Raw genomic sequence first — 20676 nt, 5'->3', positions numbered from 1 at the left:
ATCGTGGCGAGGCTGAGGGCGTGTTTCAGTAGGGAGAAATCTTAAGGGTTTTGCCAGAACCCGATATCCGACAGCACCCGTGAGCCAGCGCGGGACCCATGAGGCCCTACCTCAAGGCGGGTTGCGCCTGAGCTTGATTGGGAACACTTGTATTAGTCCTGCAAGATGGTTAGGTAACGTGCACCGAATGAGTCTCCTGAGGCTATTGTATGAGAAGGCCAGACCCCAATGGCCCCAGGAGGTGGCGTGAACGGGGCCGGCCAGCCAGACAGAGCTGAGCCGTTGGGTTTATCGACGCTGCAGGGACGGACCCGAGCACAGATGTCGTGCCCAGTCTTCTCATGCAAAGATCCTAAAGAAAAACAACTGGCGCGCGGTTCTCATGGACATGGGGGCACCAGGTCGAGCGCCCTCACTCACCCGCCCGCGATTAGCTCATGCGAGAACAAGGCACCAAGGGCCATGGGAGGTGACGTACACGGGGATGGCCTGTGAGCCAGAGCTCAACCTCTTGGATTAAGCGACGCTGCAGGGACGGACCCGAGCACAGACGTCGTGCCAGTCATTAATCATGAGGTAGTCGCAGGAGGGCTCACAAGGGCACGAGACGTTCTTGGCAACGAAGCGCCGGTTAGGCAATTGATAATGTCAAGGTAGCTTGTAAAGGAAGGTAAACTAGCTCTGACAGATGCAAAAGGGATAGATGCCGCAGGGACGGATCCATACGGCCTGGGGACGATGCTGCCCGTGGGGCGCCCCCAAACTGAACAAACTAGAGAGATGTCACCTGGTACCATTGCTGAAGAGATGTCGGGGTAGCAGAAGATGCGCGCTGCTGGAGTCGTCCCTCACGAGTCGCCTTGGCCCCAAGCCTCGAGAGGCCCAGGGGGCCCGGGAGGCTCCCGGAGATGCACCCCCATCTCCGCAAGGGTCGCCTGGTGCCTGGCCTCGTGAGCCGCCAGGGCATCCCTTGTGCAGCGCTGAAATGCCACAGCTGTGCCTGGTAGGCCAAAAGGCATGCAGACGTAGCTGTGGGGCGGACCCTCGCATTGGCCGACATGAGACGGCAAGAAGAGCTGCCGAGATGCGGCCCTGTTGAACCCTGGGATGTCAATGCAGACGCGGAACTCCTTACCCATGCCAGGGCAGTGAGCCGCGCCTCGCGGTAGGCGGTGATCTCCTTGCAGAACCCTTGCCTCTTGAATCTCCTCGATTACCTTGCTGATGAACTCCTGAACGCTTGGCGCCTTCCGCCTGACGCCTTCTCCTGGGAAGCGTGCGCTGAAGCGTGCCTCCACATGGTGCCCGAGCGCCTCCGTCGTGACTCTAGCTAGGTCTAAGGCCCTCCCAAGGAGAGCCCCCGAGCCCAGCCTGAGAGGGGCGTCGGGCATGCCTTCCTATGCAATAGGTGAAGGCGCCCCGTCTGGGGATGCAAGGCTCAGTGTGACGTCCTCGGGCGATGCTTCCTCACGAGATCCCTGACCCAGCTGCAACTTCTTCGTCTTGGGGGCGACCTCAGGAGGGAGGGCACCACCCTCATCTTCAGGGTTCTCGACTGCTGCAGCCTGGTAGGCGCGCTTGAGGGAGCACACCGCATCCTTTTCCTGGCATCCGACCGTGATGACGCCGCCGCTTCCTGGCATCTTGAGGATGTTGTAGCTGTGGTGCGTCGCTGCCGTGAACTTGGCCAGTGTTGGGTACCCTAGGATGGCGTTGTACGGCAGGAGAATGTCGGTGACATCAAAGTCGATGAGCTCGGTGTGGTAGTTGCTGCATTCGCCAAAGGTGACAGGAAGGCGGACCTGCCCTATCGGGTGCGTGGAACTGTCGGTCACTCCTGAGAATGGCTTGGTTGGCTGAAGCTGGTAGTACGACACTTGGAGCCTGTCAAACGTTTGAACAGATAGGACATTGAGTCCCGCTCCACCATCGATGAGAGTCTTGGTGACGACCACGTTGCTGATGACGGGTGAGCAGAGCATGGGGAGCGCGCTGGTAGTGGCCGCGCACTTGAGCTGGTCTGAGGAGCTAAGGGTGATGGCGCATTTGGACCACCTGAGGGGGCAAGTTGCTTCAGGCTTGGGAAGCGATGCGTTCAACTCGCGTGCGAATTGCTTGAAGATGCGGTGAGAAGCCCAGGCCCGTGAGCCGCCCAGGATGCAGGCAATGGCTCGAGGCTCCTGGAAGACCCCCAGCCCCCTCGTCCTAGTGATGATCTTTGTTCCTTCTTGGTGGCGGGGGCAATGGAGGAAGACTGGCATTGTGCCGAGGGCGATCCTCACAAGGCTGCTGCCTCCAGGCGCCCTCGCGAGGTTGGCCCTGCCAACGGTCCTCCCGAGGATAGTCGCGCCACTCCTGGCGATGGTCGCGTGCGTCCCAGCGCCCTCCACCTCGGCCACCTCCACGACCGTAGCCTCAATCATTGCGCTTGGGGCATCGACCGAGGCGCCCGTCATGGAGGGCCCTGAGCTCCTGGCAGTCGTTGGTGTTGTGGCTGTGGATGTTGTGGAAGACGCAGAATAGTCGGTTGCTCTTGGACGACTCGGGGTGGTCGTAGTCGTGCTTCATCTCTGGCTCGGCCGCGAACAAGGCCGGCCCTTTGCACTTTACGTCCTTGGCCTTGGCCTTCTTGTCTTCGGGGTCGGCATCGGGGAGGTCGAGGAGGGAGAGGCGCCCCTCCTCGGCCCTTGCACACTTTTTCGCCATATTGAACATCTCCAAGGCTGTGTAGAGGTCCTCGTGGATGGCGAGCTCCTCCTTCATCTTGACATCACGGACGTCATCAGTGAACGTTGAAATGATGGCCTCGTCCGACACCTTGGGGATCTTGAGGCGAACGTTGTTGAAGCGCTGGATATACTTCTGCAGGGTCTCTCCTGGCTGCTGCCTAATGCATCACAGGTCTCCCGCGGCCGGCGGACGGTCGCGAGTGCCCTGGAAGTTGGCGATGAAGTGGCCGTGCATCTCCTCCCAGGAAGAGACCGATCCCACGGGGAGATCCAGGAGCCAAGAACGCACACCATCCTTGAGGGCCATGGGGAACTAGTTTGCCATGATCTTCTCGTCACCGCTGGCCGCCTCGATGCTCATCTCGTAGAGCTGCAGGAACTCGGCGGGGTCGACGGTGCCGTCATAGCGTGGGGGCAGGTCAGGTTTGAACTTGCTCGGCCGGATGACGTTGCGAAGCTCCGAGGTGAACGCGCGACATCCTGTTGTGGCCACGGGGGCCCGTCGAGGAGGTGGAGCTTGGTCCTAGTGCACGCGCGCCGCCACCTCCTATGGCGGCACGCGGGCTTGACGTGGGGGTGAAGGAAGCACGCGTGCTTCTCCTTGAGGCCGCTGCACCACCTAGCAGCTCACCTCTTCCGTGCAGGTGCCTGGCGCGGTGGGTCGCGCCGTGGTGCCACATGCCTTGGCTCGATGATGACTCCCTGGGCCGGAGGTGGCGGAGGAGCCCCGTGAGCTACTTCGCCCGCGGCAGGCGGCTGCTAAGGCAGTGAGCGGGCTGGTGCAGAGGAGCCCCCAGCAGCACTTACGAGCTCAGCAATCCGCTCGAGTCATTCCTCGTAGAAGTCGTCGACCGGGCGGTAGCGAAGGAGCTTCTGCGCCATGAGCAGAGCAGCCTGCGCGTTCGCCGGGCCGTGACGCACGTGGGAGGATGAAACTGTCGGGGTCAGTGACCGAGTGTTAGTGCGCCTGTCGTGGCGCACTGAAGAGTGCAGCGAAGAAGCTTGCTGCTCGTGGCAGGCAGGGCCCGTGTCGGCGTTGTCCACCGGAGACGGAGCACGACGAGCACAACCATCACCACCGGAGCCGTCTGAGCAACGCAAGCGGCAACTGCGGCCTGGCTCTCGGCGCGAGCACGGCGTGCGTCAGCCATGGAGGTGTCGGAGTGACGGTGGATCGATCGACGGAAGAGAAAATCCAACGCACCCCTACCTGGCGCGCCAAATGTCGGATTACAGGTTCCGCAAACCCTTGAAAGGTTCAAACTCCGGGGTGCGTGCGAAGATCTCAACATAGCCAGCCTGCCTACTCGCAATCCTCCTAAGCCTAGTGCGATGGGCTCGAAGAGACAAAGGGACACAACAGTTTATCCTGGTTCGGGCCACCTTGCGGTGTAATACCCTACTCCAGCATTTTGGTGGATTGCCTCGAAGGGCTGAGGATGAACTGGCCTCAGGAGGTGAGGTGTTCTTGAGCTCAAGAGAGCTGGTGAGGTGGTCAGGGGAAAGTGGATCTCTTCCCCTCGCTCTGAACTTGATCCCCTCCTCTATGGTGGTGGCTAAGTCCTATTTATACTGGCCTTGGCCCTCTTCCCAAATGTTGGCGGGAAGGGGTCCCACAACGACCGGATTTGAAAGGGGACAAGTAGTACAACTTATCCTGACTAAAGTGGTCTTCGCCTGCAAAAAGCCCCTGGTCGTGACGCTGCGGTGGGCTCGGTGATGTCCTCCATCCTGCCGTCCTGGTGGTCTTGGTCTTGTTGCACCAGAATGGAAACCTTTGGCTGATTCCTCGGGACTCCGCATCTGTGGCTTGCCTCCCTTCCACCAAAGAGGAAACTGGCGCTCTGCGCCCGCTGGCGCCCACCTGGCCTTGGTCGTCATGGCTCACGTCAGCTGAGCCTCGTGAGGGGCACCTTGCATAGAACTCTCTGCCCCTCGGGAGCCAGCCTGAAGAGGCTGATCCCCTCGGGGGTCTTAGTGTCGTCCGCCTCATGAGGCTTGGCCCCTCACGAGGGTCTTGAATCATTGATGCTGAAGCTGGGCTGTACTAGGCCGTCGGTGGAGCCACGCCGTGGGCCGCAGGCAGGCAAGTCTGGATACCCCCATATCCAGAATGCCGACAGACTTGCATCGTGGTGAAGTGGAGCGGTGGAGCCTTGGCAGGGTAATCCACCCTTGCTATGCCCGGCAAGCCTGCCGGGGCGGTCTAGAGGCTCGTCTCCGGAGCAACTTCTCCCTCGCCAGGCTCTCCTTCCAAGCAAGGGAGGTTTTTCCCTTGGCAATATCTTGCTCTTCTAGCTTGACTTGGCCTTCTTGATTGCACTCTGATCCCACAGGGAGCTGATCTCTTGTGCTTGGCCTTGTACTTGGATGCTGCAATCTTGTCCTTGGACCTATGCACAGTCTGGGCAATGGACTCAGGGTTTGGTGCATCGACATTTGCCTTCACGAGAGAAGCCTCTAGTGAAACCTATGGCCCCGGGTCTATTTTCCATCATATTAGTTTCCGATCTACTATTTTCCATCATATTAGTTTCCAATCTACTATTTTGTAATCTTTTACTTTCAGATCTATAAACCAAAAAAACCCAAAAATATTTTATCTTCTGTTTATCTATCTCTATCAGATCTCACTTTTGCATGTGACTGTGAAGGGATTGACAACCCCTTTATCGCGTTGGGTGCAAGTTGTTTGATTGTTTGTGCATGTATTGGTGGCTTGTGCGTTGTCTCCTACTGGATTGATACCTTGGTTCTCTAACCGAGGGAAATACTTATCTCTACTTTGCTGCATCACCCTTTCCTTTTCAAGGGAAAAACCAATGCAAGCTCAAGAAGTAGCATCTAGTAGAGGCTTACTAGGGACAAGGTATAGTTTATGTATTCACACATGTATTCGAGTTTCTGGTCAATACAATTCTAGCATGAACAATAAACATTTATCATGAACGGGAAATATGATAATAACTAATTTATTATTGCTTCTAGGGCATATTTCCAATACCGACACCTACTACCATTACTCCACCCCAAGAGCGCTATCCAGCATGCATCTCAAAGTATTAAGTTCATGACAAACAGAGTAATGCTTGAAGCATGATGACATAATGTAGACAAAATAAGGTTAATTCATATGTTTGAATCCCGTCGTTTTACCCTTAGTATGAACAATACAATACGTGCCTTGCGAGTCCTCCTGTCATAGAGTAAGGACACCACAAGATTGAACCTACTACTGAGCACCTCTCCCAGTGAAGATAATCAATCTAATTGGGCAAAGAAGATGGATAGATCAAAGAGAAATACAGTGCTATAAAATCACACATATATAAACCTCAGAAAAGACTCATATACTTTCAATGAATAATGTGACCTTAAACCCACAATTCATCAGATTCCAACAAATGTAATGCTAAAAGTTTACATCGAATAGATCTTTCAAGAGATCATTGTATTGGAGATCAAAAAAAAGAGAGGACCATCTAGCTACTGCTATGGACCCGTAGGTCCCGTGGGAACTACTCACACATCATTATGGAGGTCGCAAGGTTGCTGAAGATTGCCTCCCCACTAGGTTCCCCCTCCAGCAGATTACCGTAAAAACCCTCCAGATGCGATCGCGAAAGAACAGAGGCTTGTGGTGGAGGAAGAATTGTTTCGGGTCTTGCTCTAGGGGTTTCTGGATTTTAGGGAATTTACAGGCCAGAGATTAGGTCCATCTAAACCATGTGGACCCCATAAGTGTTGATGGCGCGCCACCCCCCTTAGGCTTGTCGATCCCTCGTGCATCTTCTGGTCTCTCTCCGAAGCTTCTAGGGTCTCTTTTGGTCCAGAAAAAATCACCCTAAAGTTTCATCGTGTTTGGACTTCATTTGGTATGGTTTTCCTGCGAAACAAAGAAATAGGAAAAAACGGGAACTAACATTTGGCACCAAGTTAATAGGTTAGTCCAAAAAATGATATAAAATGGCATATAAAACATACAAGATTTGTAATATAATAGTATGAAACAATCAAAAATTATATGTACGTTGGAGACGTATTAGAGTGGTGTAGGGCATTGGGGATGGAATTAACATTAGGATCACCTCTGATCATTGGATCCCATCTACATTGCCTCATCTCCTCAACTACCTCAATGATCTAGGATCTAGGATCTTGGAATGAGGAGATGGTCCAGACCTTTTTTCGGGTTGACGTTACTGAAGAGATTTTGCAGCTGCCAGTCAGTAGATGAACTGGCCTCAGGAGGTGAGGACTATGCTCGTTGGCGTTTCACCAAGTGTAGTGATCACAGTGTCCTAGCCTACAATTTTGTCCGCTCGACTCGGTTCATGGAGGCTTAGAGCAAGAACGAGCGATGTTTATCGTCTGGCTGTACCTTGATGGAGAAACAGTGGAAGTCAATACGGCCTGTCAATGCTCCAAACAAGATGAAGGTTGTTTTGTGGCAGCTTGCCCATGATTGTTTGCTATCTCGGATTTAATTGCAACGCCAGCACGTCCCTACCTCGGAGCTTTGTTGTTTCTTTGAGAGATTGGAAAGCATTAAGCATTCTCTTATTTTCTGTCCTTATGCCCGGGAACTAGTTAAATGAGCTTTCAACATCAATCCCTGTCGGGCTGATTTCACCTCTCCAAGGTTGTGGCTCTTCAGGTTCCTCTCTAGGGCATGCAAACTCAATGCATCCGTTATGACTATCTCAATTTGACATATATGAGATGCGCTAAACTATGCGAGGAGTATTTGCGAGGCTTCCCATCCTCGACGCCTTGCTCTCAAGATCAATGCATATGTTGATTTAATTGTGCAGCACTTATAGGGTCCGGTTCCTACTCATAGGCATGAGACTTCATCTTCAAGTTCTGATTGGTCTACGTCGCCGCCGGGGTCCGTTTCTTTTCTCTCTGATGCTGCAATCTTTGCTGATCTAGGCAAGTCTGATGGCTTTGAATCAGGGGTGCCAGTTCATGGCTACCTGCAGCGAGTCTATCCCTGAGATCCTAGCCCTTAAGATGGCTGAAGCTCTGGCTCTTCGTAGAGCATTTTATTTGGCACAGGAGGAGAATATTAACTTTGTCAATTTCATCACAGATTATGTCTCTCTAGTACAGCGCCTCAACTTTTCTATCCATGATCGATCATCGATGAGCTCGGTGTTTTTTTTTGGTGAATACACTTAGCAGCATATCATTTCATTGATAGGTAGGAATAGATAGTTTTTTGTACAGATGGCATCCTCACAGACGTACACCAACATGCATCTGGGACGGTGCATCATCGAGCAGGGGGAGGAGGATGCTCAACCTCGATACAGAAGATCAGGTTACAGGTATGATAGTAGCTAAACCCCTGGCGCCTGCTTTGGCCGAGAGGCGAGCGTCTTCCTTGATGGTTAGCACGAGATCTTCGGTGGAGGGTTGGAGGCCGTCGGAGATGGCAGCGTTGCGATGCTTCCAGATGGCCCAAGCAGTCAATGCGTTGCGATGCTTCCAGATGGCCCAAGCAGTCAATGCGACGATGGAGTTGAGTCCTTTACGTAGGCAGCCCAGTGAAGTTTCGGCCACTAGAGAGCACCAAGCGAAGAAGGTCGTCGTGCCATCCATAGGGGAGGGGGTGAGCCGGCACCATGAAAGAATTTCATGCCAAGTGATATGGGGAAACACGCAACCGGAGAGTAGGTGATCGATGGATTCCGTCTTCCGAGAGCAGAGGATGCAGGTGGGGTCCTGGATGAGGCCGTGACGCGCGCGGCGCTCTGCCGTCCAGCATCGGTCTAGAGATGCAAGCCAGAGGAAAACCTTGTTATTGGGAGGGGCCCAACTCTTCCAAAGAAGCTTCCAGCAAGGCAGAGTGGTGGACCCGTGAAAAAGGGCTTGATAGCAAGACTTGGCAGAGTAGGTGCCATTCGCCGTCCACCTCCAAAAGATACGATCGGGCGTGGGGGTGAGGGTTGAGACTGGCGTACTCTAGGACCTCCGGAGGCCCAAGCGTAGCTCGGTGGGTGTCTGACATCAAATTTGCAATAGTTAGCTTCTCTTACGTGGCTTTCAAACATGTTCGTTGGCGCTATAATGTAGGGTCTTATGTCTTGGCTAAATCTTGTATGAACTCTAGGCCAGATTTTGTATACTCTTTGCAGTGGTGTTGCTTGGTTAAATAAGATGCCGACGTTCTAAAAAGACACGAAGAGAGCGAGGGCCCGAAGCCCCCGAAACCTCCCCCCTTGTCCCCACGCCCGCGCGAGCGCTACCTCTCTCACCCCCTGCGCCGCCGCCTTCTCCCCCCAAGCTTCGGCTCCACCAAGGTAGCCCGGCCGATTCTCGCAGCCCATTGAAAGCCGGCACGCCGACGGCCTTCGTCCTCTCGCGCCGGCCCGTCACCGCGATCCCCGCCGGCACGGGCGCCTATCCCCACCTTGCTCCTTCTCCCCGCTCGCGACGCCGTTGCCGCGCGCCTCCATGAACTTCTCCGACGACTGGCGCTTCCTCTTCCCCGTCTCCTCCGTGTTCAACCCGCCGTCCCTCGCCCCGCCGGACGCCTCCCACGGGCCCCTCTTCTTCACCCCTCTCCTGCCGCCCGCCCCGCTCCTCTCCCTCCCCTTCCCCTTCCCTCCGCCCCTGCACGCCTCCACCACCGGTGACCTCCGCCACGCCCTCCGCTACTTCGTCGCCTCCACCTCCTTCCTCCCCTACTCCGATCTCAAGTCCCTCTCGGGACCCCTCCTCGCCGCGCCGTCGCCGCCGTTCCCACCGCCTTCCAATCTTCTCGCCGTCCTCCCCTCCCGCTCCGCGAGCTCTCTCGTCCTCTTTTTCCCGTACGGCGAGAATGCGGAGAAGATTGCTTTCGCTCTTGTGAACTCGCCCGTTGCGAGCTCTGCCCCCGTTTCGCTCTTCGTTCAGAGTGATGGGTTCAAGCACCCTGGGCACCGCATACAGCAGTTTGCTGCTATTCCTGCCCAGTCGTCCTGGTCATCGGAGCCGGATGACAGCTGCGTCGAGGGTTTCCTGCTTGCTGCGACATTGTACTCAGTGAGTTGGTTCAGGGTCGAGTCACGCCATTCGGGTTCCCTGGTGCTTGTACCGGTGGCCAAGCAGGGGTTTGATGCTGCTGTCGTGCATGCGTGCTGGAGCAGGCATTTTCCGTCACAATGTGCGGTGCTGCTGGAGAGTGGGGAGTTGTGTTGGTTTGATCTGAATACACGACTTGGAGGAAAGACGAGCGTTGGTTTTGGCAGCAATGGTGAAGACTGGGGGGACTGGCTGAGCTGTGCGTATGGAGCACAACCGTGGATGGTGATCGTCGCAAGCTCAAAAGCCGTCCTTTTGGTTGATTTGAGCTTTGTAGATCATGGTGACAAATACGTCGTGGAAAACGAGCCACACAAGTTTCAGTACAAGGTTCTAGCAAAAATTGGGTTGCCAGGGTTGTTTGAAACTGAGCCTTTTGACAGGACTGAGCATTATATTGCATTCTGTAAGGCTGGGTTCGATGATTCCCATATATCAGTAGTGACAGAGCGTCACTTGATTCTCCTTGATGTGACAAAGCCCTTGGAACCTGTGTTGGCTTGGCAGCATGGGCTTGAGAACCCAAATCATGTTGCCATGTTTCGGCTATCTGAATTGAGACCTTCCAAGGAATATGAATGGGCTTCAAATTCAGGTTTTGCCATTTTGGTTGGTTCGTTCTGGAATGGGGAGTTCAGTTTGTTCTGTTACGGGCCTAAGGAGCAAGGTTGCCCAGATAGTTCTCATTTATACGCTTGGGATATTCCTTCGAGGCTTTCTCTGACAGGTCAGCATTGTGGCTGCAGCAATGGAATCATGAAAGAGATATTCTCAACGCCTGTTTCAGTATATGATGGGTATGCTTCCCAACACCGCGCTAAGTCCATTGTTGGCTACTATGTGCTTCCAGATGACCTCCCAATATCAGAGCCAACATCTGCCAGCTTTGCCTTGATCCGGCTAACAGCATTGGGGAAGTTAGAAATGCAACAGTATCGTGCATCTCGAGGTCTGCATGATGAAATTGACACCCCATGTGATGAATCAGAACATGCATCCATCGATAGTTGTTCATCCATTTTGATTGACACTCAAGGTGAAAATGTCTCAACCAAATATCGATTCTTGAAGTTGCATTTCCTATATGAACATCTGAAGGGCAATCTATGCAGTGCGTTGGCGAAGCATGGTAGTAGTGTTAACGGAGACGGAGATCAAATTATTATTAGTGAAGATGTGTTGGCATTTGCAGAGGATAACTCTAGATCCAGCGTGCTGCCAGTTTCAGATTTCCTATGTAATGCTAGCATCCCCATGAATGTTTTCGAAATTGCATGTCAGAGCATATTGAACAGTCTACCTTCAAATATTCTTCATGTCTCCCTTTCTAAATACAAGGACATGCTAAAATGTGGTACAAAAGAAGGCTTATTAGAATATTTAAAAGTTCCTAGCTGTTCGCCACACAATGAACTTCGGCCTTTCCTGTTAGCGAAACCATCAAGCACATGTGAGAAGGTGACTAGCAAAGCGGTATCTCAAAATGCTCTTGTTGGGCCAGTGCTCCCTGTGCATGTCCTACTTGCATTGGAAGAGATGAACAGGGGCATAGACAGCCCTTCGGAAAGAGAAACTGCAGAAACTGACTTGGTACGCCATCGATGTAGTGAGGTGCTTGGAGCCTTTGTTCCTGAAGTATCCATTGCTGAATCCGACAACTTTGATGGATGGTTCTCCTCACAAAAGTTGAATGACAAGAAGTCATATCTTGTTTACGAGCCTTGGATTGAAAATAAGTTTACTCTTGATGAAACTGTTATAAAGAAGGAAAACGAAGAGCAAAAGGCCGCTGATTGTACATCTTTTGAAACGTCTGCAGCAGCATACAAGGATGAGAATTTCACGACATTTGTCTGTGGAAAAGCTGGGACTCTTGATTCTGGGCCTGAACAAACCACATCTGATTTGTTTGATTTCACCCCAGTGAGGATGGATTTTGCTTCCACAGATCTAGACATTCAACCTGCTGAGGAAGAAATATACAGATGCTTGAAGAAACAATTTGTAAGATGGCAAAATAATTTCAAGCCTTACCAAGATTTTTGTAGCTCATATAAAATACAAAAGCCATCATAATGGCCTGCAGTGCTCCATTCAGTTGTAGCAGGTATTTTGCATTTCCATGTGATGACATGTAAATTTGTTGAGAAAAGGACAGACTAGTAATATATACGCTCTCAGATACTTGGCCTGGTATAGACATACAGTGCTGTTTGCATATTTCAAACACTTCTTGGGAGTTAGATGCTGTGGGCGGCGCTGTAAATTATGAAGGGGTAGGATTCGAATAACTCGGTTTAAAATACTCCCTCCGTCCCAAAATAAGTGTCTCAACTTTGTACTAACTTTAGTAGAGGGAGTAGTATACTATTTTGTTAAGCTTTCTACCATGTTATTTTTGACAATGTGTATGTTAAGATACAATTTTGTCACTGGCCAGGATTGCAATAGACCTCCTTTTCAATTACAGTTTTTAACCTTCGCTTTTGACTGTTAGCACAACTCATATGACCCTGAGAAAATTTGCAGCCATCATTTTGTTCCTTTGGAGTTTGAATACATGCTTATATTCAGATACTGTGTAGCATTAACCAGGGCCGTAGTTAACCTGTTTTATTTTCAGTGCTCAAACATTTCTTTTCTTTTTTACAGCACCTATTCTATTGACAGGATTTGCCACCTTGAGGTGCATTTAACAGGAATTTCACGCACTTGATGTTAAGCATTGGTGCGCCATTTATAGACCGTGTAATTACTACCTTTTCTGTACCATGCTCTAAGCCTTTTGGATGTGTTATGTGATTAACTGCCCTTGTAGTATATCATGTCCCACATGGTAATTGAAATAGAAGAAAATAGTAACATCATGCCCAAGGATAGTTATTTAAACTGAAACTGTGTATCATTCTGAAGTAATTTTATCCACTCAATATCGCCAGACATCTTGAGTGACAGAAGTTTTTCATTGGATTGAGTGCCCCAAACTTGTTGATTACTATATTGCTGCGGCTGCATTCACTTTGGCCTTTTCAGTTGTGATTCACACTTTCTAATGGTAAAGGTTAGTAAGAAAAACCAAAATAATTAGTGTGAGAAAAGAACTCGTGTTGTTAATTTAGAGGTTCTTCTCAAAGCATGCTAGTTTTGCATGTATCTATATATGCATCTCCTGATCTCCAAATCCTTGTTGTGGAAGTGCCAAAACACGTTACTAAAGCAGAAAAAAAAATTCGGATGGTTCAAAATTGCAGGTAGCAAGGCAGCAAGAGTCCAAGCCATATTGGGGCATTACATAGGCGACAAGGAGGGAGTGCTATTGCATCAAAAGTTAAACATTTTGCTGAGTGACAACTACGAGCATTAGCGCAGGCGTTCTTTTCTTTTCTTCTTCTTTGTTGAGAGAAATCGTGTGGCAGTTGTAACCTAACCAGATACGTGCACTCGTAAAAAAAAACTGTCTCACATGAGTTTTTCTTCATTTCAGTTGAGCCAAAACCTGCCATTTGGGCAAAGTTTTTTGGCTGAATTCTTAGTTTGCTATGGGCTGCAACGATAGTGGCGTGTTTGCCTGTTGAACTGTGCAGTGCAAGTGTACATATTTTTTCTTGAGCACGGACCATTGTATCTCATGATTCTGAAGCTCCATGCTGATGCATGAAAGCAAATCCAGTCACATGATGGCCTCGTGATTAATGGTATTTATGTTGTACTCTCGCATTGGGAATGCATGTTTGAGACTGCACTGCATCACGCAACAGTCATTGTACAGAATACAGTTAGAACACTCAAATTTTGTTCTTCACTGCACTGTAAAACAACAGTTGATAAGTAGAAAATCCTTTTTGTTTATGCTATGCTAGTGAACTGCCAATCACCATGGCTTCTGATCCGGGTGTAGAGCTGTTTATGGAGCAGCGTCTGGGCTCAGGTCTTCTCTCTTTTTTCATCACTTGTTGAACAATGAAGAAATTGCATTAATCTCCAAACATTCAGGCCATACAAGAAATTCAAATAATTATAGTTCACAACAATAACATTTGCAAGGTACATAATCTTAACATCTAGAACACTAGCAACTTTATTCAAGTTGTTCCTGAGAGCTCTATAGATCCCCCTAAACAGACCACTGGAATTAGGAGCACAAAAAGAACAACACGGGGAGTTGAATGGACCACGATCAAGAGACTGGCATGCACTCTCATTGGCCAGTTCAGGCCTTAGGGTTGCGGGATGACGAAACTTTCTGGTCTACCGGGTTGCCGCTTCCAACCAAGTCTCTATAGCGCTGCTCCCAGTCATCCAGCTTCCCGTTCGAAATGTCAGAATGAATAGCCCTTCGGATTCCTTTTACCACAAAAAAGTACTGAAGAAGAGCATGAAGGATTAATCAGTAAGTATTATGTTTATATACAAATGATATGCCAAGTTTATGCGGTGAATTTTACTATTATTTTCATGTGGGGAAGCTAACCTGCACGGCAAGGATGAGAGGTATGTACTTCTTCCAGCGATTGTTGGGATTTGGACCGTCGATTAACTTCTGATCAACATGAATGGACTTGCTTCCATTTGAGACAACAATAGTAATTTCTTTCATCAAGTTTGGAATCCATGGAGTTCCATCAGGAAGAATCTGCACAGTTATATGGCATCCTCAATTAAAATTCAAGCAGCTAGGCAGAAGCAAATGCAAGTCAAATACAGTGTGAAACCTACAAACCTTCGCCCCATTCTCATTAGTCTTGCACCTTCCACTGTTCTCTGCCAAAGCTATTGGCAAGGGAAAATCCTAAAAGAAACAGAGCATAGTGCTTTTTGTCAGAACTAATATTCATATCACATACACTGAAGACAAAGGCCCCATAAGTACGACCGTTTATCTACAGTATCTATCATATACTGACAAATCCGATTGAAATGTTATGAAGTAGCTCGTAATTGAAGAGTGTGTTCCGAAGTAAATCAATGGGTGGAGCATGTTTCATGCAGTCAAATCAAATGCTCGTCAGACTATCATGGACTAAGACACTGCAGATCATCAAAAAATTCCATTACAGACGAGGTTCAGTTTCATAATGTACCAGCACATGGTAGCACTTGAAGCTACAGAGAAACTCAAGAAATTGATCATGCAGAAAAGGATCAAGATCAAACCGAAAGAGGACGGAGAAGAGACGGTTTCATATAATAGCTAGTATTCATTCTGGGCACCCAGGGCGAAGAGCGCCAAAAAATATCAACCAAAACAACTTGGAAGTATTTCCGCAGAAATATGTTCATGAGAAACAGCAGGACTGTAGTTTAGGCAGAGGAAGCTCCACAAAATCTCAAAGAAGTTGACAGTGTGCTGATATTCCATTAAATAAGATGGAAATGATTGTATAGCAAGTGAATATGTACATTACCGCATATTCTCGTTTGCCGATTCCTGCACCAGAACGGATATATCGCAAAAGCGACTCTGATCTTCTTGCAAGGAAATCATTATAGTCAATTCCATCAGGAGGAGACAGCTGGGCATGGGTCAATACAACCAATGTTCTTCTCCAAATGGCCTTCCCTAATGAATTGGTGATGGCTCTTATAACTTGTTCATCCAATGTATCCATTCTATATGTATCCAAGCGATCGACGTACAGGAGGACATCAATAGTCTTCTCCAGAAGAAACCTGCAATACCATTGATAAAACATTTAAGATACAAGCATAGCAATAAATATTATGATATACAGATTGTATGACAACAACGGTGGGCAATTATGAAAGCAGCACAAATTTTTCTATAGATGCCAATTCAGTGTACTGCAATCTCAACAACCTTTGCTGTGATTACAACTGCTAACAAATAAAATATGGTTCTCTAGAAAGGGAAAATTAATCCAAGGAAAAATTGAGAAAGTGGAGACAAATAAGATAAATAAGCACACGCGGGTTACCATTTTAACCTCGTTAGTATGCAAAAAATTAAAGTCCAAGGGGAAACCCCAATTATGATATCCAAATTGATAGGTCAATTGTGCAGATGCACCCACTACAGTGTAAGGTAACTCAACCACTATGTATCACATCAAGCACTTAAGGTGGGGTGACCGCCAGCTGACTACTATACACCATTGCCAGCATAAAATTAACATATATGCATAGACTATTAGAGTTGAGCACTTTTAGAGAAATAATGGACTTTAATAGAGTATATAAATTACGGTCCTGAATGCTACATTAGGGACAGGATTATCACAATTCACAAAAGTAAACCAGTAATGATTTAACGACAGCAACAAAAAAGATAGGACAGCTCTGTTCAGGAACACAAGATTTATGTATAAACAGAAATGCAGATGTCTCTTCTTTTATTTTTATTTATGTACTTAAACTCTACATCTCTACCCATGCAGACCAATGGAAGAAATTGATACGTTGATCTAGAACCCAAGCATTCACCATCTTTTAAGTACATATTAGCAATATGCTACTTCAGATCAATGTGATTGCTATGCACAACAAACTGATTGACCTAGAATCTAGGCCTATATTGACACCATGGGAAAAAAGACTCGTAAAGTCTAGATACCATCCCAGGATCAGCATTTAAGCAATGCAGTAATTCAAACTGAAGGAATTTTCGAAATGTGTGAGCAAAATGATCTTGCCAGTTGACAAAACAAATAAAACATCAAATTCATAGCAACACGATGAAATAATCTACTCATGTCCCTAAGTCAAAAATGACAACCCTCATCCAAAGCCCTATATTACAAGTTACAGTATCCACAATCAATTGCCACTTGCAAACAGCATGGTTACCACCCAACATGTACATACCTCTTTATGATCTCCACAGCCTGCTCATTTATATACCCACCTTCAATGAGCCCAGGAGTGTCGATAATGTTCAAGGTGAATCCTGCCCTGGTGCGGGAGCACATCATTGGCCTCAGACCCTCAGACTGCATAGAAACAACATTCAACGACGCGCTCCCGCATAAGTAACTCAAAAAGAGGCACAAACAGAGACAGGGCCAGGAAGAAGTGAGACCTGGAACGCGCTGACGTTGGCGACCCTCTCCCCGACAATGGAGTTGACAGTGGACGACTTCCCCACACCGCCCTTTCCCATCACCAGAATCGTCAATGTGCTCACATTCTTAACATCACAGCATAAGCAGAACATACAATTTGTCATCAGTTCGTCACAACTCACAATAACAGACACAAACAGAACCTAGTCATGGCTAATTTAATCAGCTGGTCCAGGCAAGGGGCGTTAAATACGCGTGCAATACCTCCTCCTTGAGCTTGCCGAGGAGCTCGTGCAGCTTGGTCTGGGTGGCCGCCGGGAACTGCTGCAGACCAACCCACTCACGGGGTATCGGCGCCGCCATCACCGCCCGTTCCTCCTTACCCCTGACATGCGGACGCACCGACACAAATCAGAAACATTAACCCAAATTGGTCAAGGCGCGCGGCGGCGGCAGCGAGAGTGCGCGGCCGGACTGAGCCGGTAGGTGGAGGGGATGCTTACCTGGCGATACGGAGGCCGACGAGGCGGGCGGTTAAACCCTAGACTCGGCGGAGGTGCTCGGAGACGGGGAGTAGGACTCGGCGGAGGGGGTTTATGAGAAGGGAAGAGATAAGGAGCGAGATGGAGATGGGGACTCTCTCCTTCTTCTGTCTTGTTCATCTTTTCTTTTGGGGTCTTTTTTGTCCTTTTGCTTTTCTCTGTGGACTAACGGGCTGGGCCTGGGGCGCTTGTTCTTTGGGCTGGTTTTATGTAGGCCTCTAAAGAAAAGTAATTTCCTCTCAAAAAATAAAAAAGTAGTTATCCCTGAATAATACATTTTTCCGCTGGATGGAACCCTTATTCCTTAAAATTTGACAGTTTTGTTAAATCTAAGAGTCTCTCATGTCTAAGTTTTTTTTTGAGGGGAAAACTAGCTGCCTTTATTGCCTAAACCACAGCGGACTCGGCCGCACTCAACATGGCACCTGTCGGGTTCGGGTGCGGATAATGGTCGTCCAAACCCTTACCCATCTCAATATTTTTCGCTCAAACCCGTACATGTACCTGTACCCGCACCTCGGGTTTCAATTGTTCCCATACCCATACCCGGCCGAGTGCGGATACCCGCGGGTAAAAATACCCTTCTCGGCCACCTTACCCAATTCACACTTCACCGTGTATTTTTTAGCACTTTTTCGCATATATATACAAAATTTCAGCATGTATACTTCAAAATTTCAACAAAGATATACCACATTTTAGCCTTTCAGCACATGCATATCACGATTTGTTGTGCGATGGAATAAAAAATGATATTAATTTACAAAAATGGGTAGCAATAAGCATGAACTAGATGGCACCAAACATTCACATATGTTATTTCTTCTTTTTTCCAATTACAAGACAAACAAGAGGGACACAATTTCCTATAATTTTCTTTTACTGAAGTTACTTCTAAAGCCCTATTTTAAAATGATCAAATGAAGGAGACTACAATAAGATCAACAAAATCATGAGTTCACAAACAAGACCACGCATTTAAATAAGATCATGCACATGGGTAAGGGTGGGATTTTGGCTCAAGGCTAGCGGTTGCATTTTCGTACGCGGGTATGCGGGTACGTGAGCATGGGTATTGCCTTCCCATACCTATACCCGGCTTATCCGATGGGTATATTTTTTTTCCATTTATAAATGTATGGGTATTTATTTTTTCCAAACCCTTACCCTAATAGGGTTTTTACCCGTCGGGTTCGCGGGTTGCGGGTACCCATTGCCATGTTGACGCTATAACGTCATGTCTAAGTTGACACGCTGGTTAATGGGATGCGCGTATATGTGGTGAGAATGAAGGTTAGACTACATGGATAGCGCCATATCAGTTTACACATAAGATAAATTCCAACAAATTTAAATAATTATGTTGGGTCTCATTTTTCTAGTGAACAGTACTACCATTAGAACTTTACAAAGGTTGCAACAGATAAGAGAAAGCTAAGAAATCAACAAGCTCGAGGATTTTGTTGAGGTGATGTATACATTGAGTAAAGCAAAGAAAATGTCCGGTGATTAGTTTGTGTGTGCACGCTCACAAAAAGCTCTTTTTTAGGATCACATAATGCTCTTATTGCCAATTGTGACAAGCATTTTTTTTGTTGGAGTCTAAGGACCTCACTCTATTAATTAATTTAAAAAGAGAAATGTCTAGTTAATTGATGAAAAATCCGATGGAAATTGTTATACACCATGCTCGCAAACTATCGTCATGAGACTTGGCAGAACCTAGGGTATCACCGTCTGAGTAGCTACTAACGGAAGTTTCACATGCGCTATTTTTTTGCGGGATAAAACTTGTATTACTCAATCAAAGTATCAGTAGAATCCTCTGAAGCAATTCTGATGACCTTTGGTGGTCCTGACCCAATCCAGGTCATAGTTCTATCTTCAATTCTAGCATGGTTTGCCAAGGAAACACTAGCTCTACTTTGGGATCGGGAAGCAAAAGTAATACGAGAATTACACCTACTGATTAACTGCTTAACATCACGAACTAGGGAGGCATAAATAGATCTATCCTCCTCCTTGCTCCGGATTAACTTCGCTGCAAAAACACGGTTCAATTCAACGATGATAGGAAGGTTGCTCCACTTCACGACAATTGTGAGGCCCTCCTTGCAGGCGCACAAAACTGCTTCTAGTTCAGACTGACAAAAGAACAATTTCCTGCGTGCTGAGACTATAATGACACCTGTAGAATCCCTTAGGATCATGCCCGCACCAGCACCAACACCTCCATCCAGGCCATATGATCCAGCAGTATTTAACTTGGCCCAGCCATGTGCTGGCGGCCACCACCTAGGACTTGCGTCCGACCCTGAACCTTTGTTAGTATAGACGGCCGGAGCCAGGGTGATAACTGTTTTCCTTTGCATGGATCCATCTTTGAGTTCAGTTTAACACCAATAATTGATTCCAAGTAACTTTGAAGGAATCTGACCGAGACATCAATTGATGGAGTTGGTTTGTTGTGAATAACTTTGTTTGGGACGTACCATATCCTCCATAATGTCATAAGAAGCATACCTCTTGTTGTTTGGTCCAAAGGCTCCAGAGCCTGGATAAGCCATTATTTCCCTGTTTTCTTAATCAAGTGCATATCCGGCAGATTCCAGACCATGGCCATTTTTGCATATAGTTGCCTTCCACCTGGGCATATCAAGAATGGATGAAAGTTGTCCTCTATTGAAGACTCGACTCATCACATTGTAATGAGCTGGCCCTTGGGGGCTACCAAATACTCTTGTCAAAAATTCAAGGTACACAAGCCTTAATCCATTATATTTAAAGGTCCACTACTCAGTTGGTAGAGTACAAAGCTCTTAACCTTGTGGACGTGGGTTCGAGCCCCATGGTGATGGTTACATCATATGATGTTATTTTCAATGAAAGTCCCAGCTCAGTATTATCTTACTGAGCCGGCCCTTGGAGGCTACACGTTGATGTTAAAAGTCTACATGATCATATCTACAAAGTCCCTGCTCATTATTGCATAATGACCTGGCCCTTGGGGGCTATACCGGTTGAAGTTTTTTATGAGCATAAGGCAATTACAAGTCCCAGTTTGCTGCAAGCATGACAACCCGCACTTGGGGGCTACATATATGGAATATTCAGTTTTGACTAGTGACTCAGATGAGCAACTTGGATTTCTTCAAGGTTGCAACATTTATATTGAAACAAGTCTTAAGTTGTTACTACGCTCCCTTCTTAAGACTTGGGGGCTACAAGTGATATGTATATAAGAGAGGTACATTTCAAGCTTGATGTTAGCAACAGTTATGACCCGGTGCAATCAATATTTACAAACCGGCAAGT

The 20676-nt window shown here is 48.0% G+C and overlaps 2 protein-coding genes across 7 annotated transcripts; one reads left to right on the top strand and one right to left on the bottom strand.

The window, feature by feature from the left end:
* The first annotated feature begins 8948 nt into the window (after positions 1 to 8948).
* LOC123092818 (uncharacterized) lies at positions 8949 to 13629 on the top strand. 6 transcript variants are annotated; one of them, XR_006444881.1, is made up of 3 exons: positions 8949 to 11907; positions 12471 to 12528; positions 13052 to 13629. XR_006444881.1 is itself a non-coding variant. In XM_044514651.1 (2 exons), exon 1 carries the CDS (start codon positions 9192 to 9194, stop codon positions 11874 to 11876), a length of 2685 nt encoding a protein of 894 aa, XP_044370586.1. In that variant the 5' UTR covers positions 8949 to 9191; the 3' UTR covers positions 11877 to 11907; positions 13052 to 13629. The 6 variants fall into 6 exon arrangements, 2 of the variants coding, with proteins under 2 accessions (XP_044370586.1, XP_044370585.1); XR_006444880.1 differs by having other exon boundaries at positions 12471 to 12548; XR_006444878.1 differs by having other exon boundaries at positions 12453 to 12528.
* A 168-nt stretch (positions 13630 to 13797) lies between these two features.
* Positions 13798 to 17468, bottom strand: LOC123092820 (translocase of chloroplast 34, chloroplastic). Its single transcript, XM_044514652.1, has 8 exons — positions 17323 to 17468; positions 17084 to 17204; positions 16837 to 16944; positions 16623 to 16747; positions 15206 to 15470; positions 14521 to 14589; positions 14272 to 14433; positions 13798 to 14163 (listed from the first exon to the last, which is right to left on the bottom strand). Exons 2-8 carry the CDS (start codon positions 17180 to 17182, stop codon positions 14011 to 14013), a joined length of 981 nt encoding a protein of 326 aa, XP_044370587.1. The 5' UTR covers positions 17183 to 17204; positions 17323 to 17468; the 3' UTR covers positions 13798 to 14010.
* Positions 17469 to 20676: the final 3208 nt, after the last annotated feature.

The sequence above is a fragment of the Triticum aestivum genome, chromosome 4B (genome assembly GCF_018294505.1).
Source record: "Triticum aestivum cultivar Chinese Spring chromosome 4B, IWGSC CS RefSeq v2.1, whole genome shotgun sequence".
NCBI lineage: Eukaryota > Viridiplantae > Streptophyta > Magnoliopsida > Poales > Poaceae > Triticum > Triticum aestivum.
Note: the sequence above shows the minus strand (reverse complement) of the source record. Positions and strands in the feature narration are given on the sequence as shown.

Coding starts and splice junctions, on each gene's coding strand:
- LOC123092818 (XM_044514651.1), top strand. CDS start 9,192: ATGAACTTCTCCGACGACTGGCGCTTCCTCTTCCCCGTCTCCTCCGTG.
- LOC123092820 (XM_044514652.1), bottom strand. CDS start 17,182: ATGGCGGCGCCGATACCCCGTGAGTGGGTTGGTCTGCAGCAGTTCCCG. Junction 16,945..17,083: donor TCGGCAAGCTCAAGGAGGAG/GTATTGCACGCG, acceptor TGTGATGTTAAG/AATGTGAGCACATTGACGAT. Junction 14,164..14,271: donor CTCTCATCCTTGCCGTGCAG/GTTAGCTTCCCC, acceptor GCTCTTCTTCAG/TACTTTTTTGTGGTAAAAGG.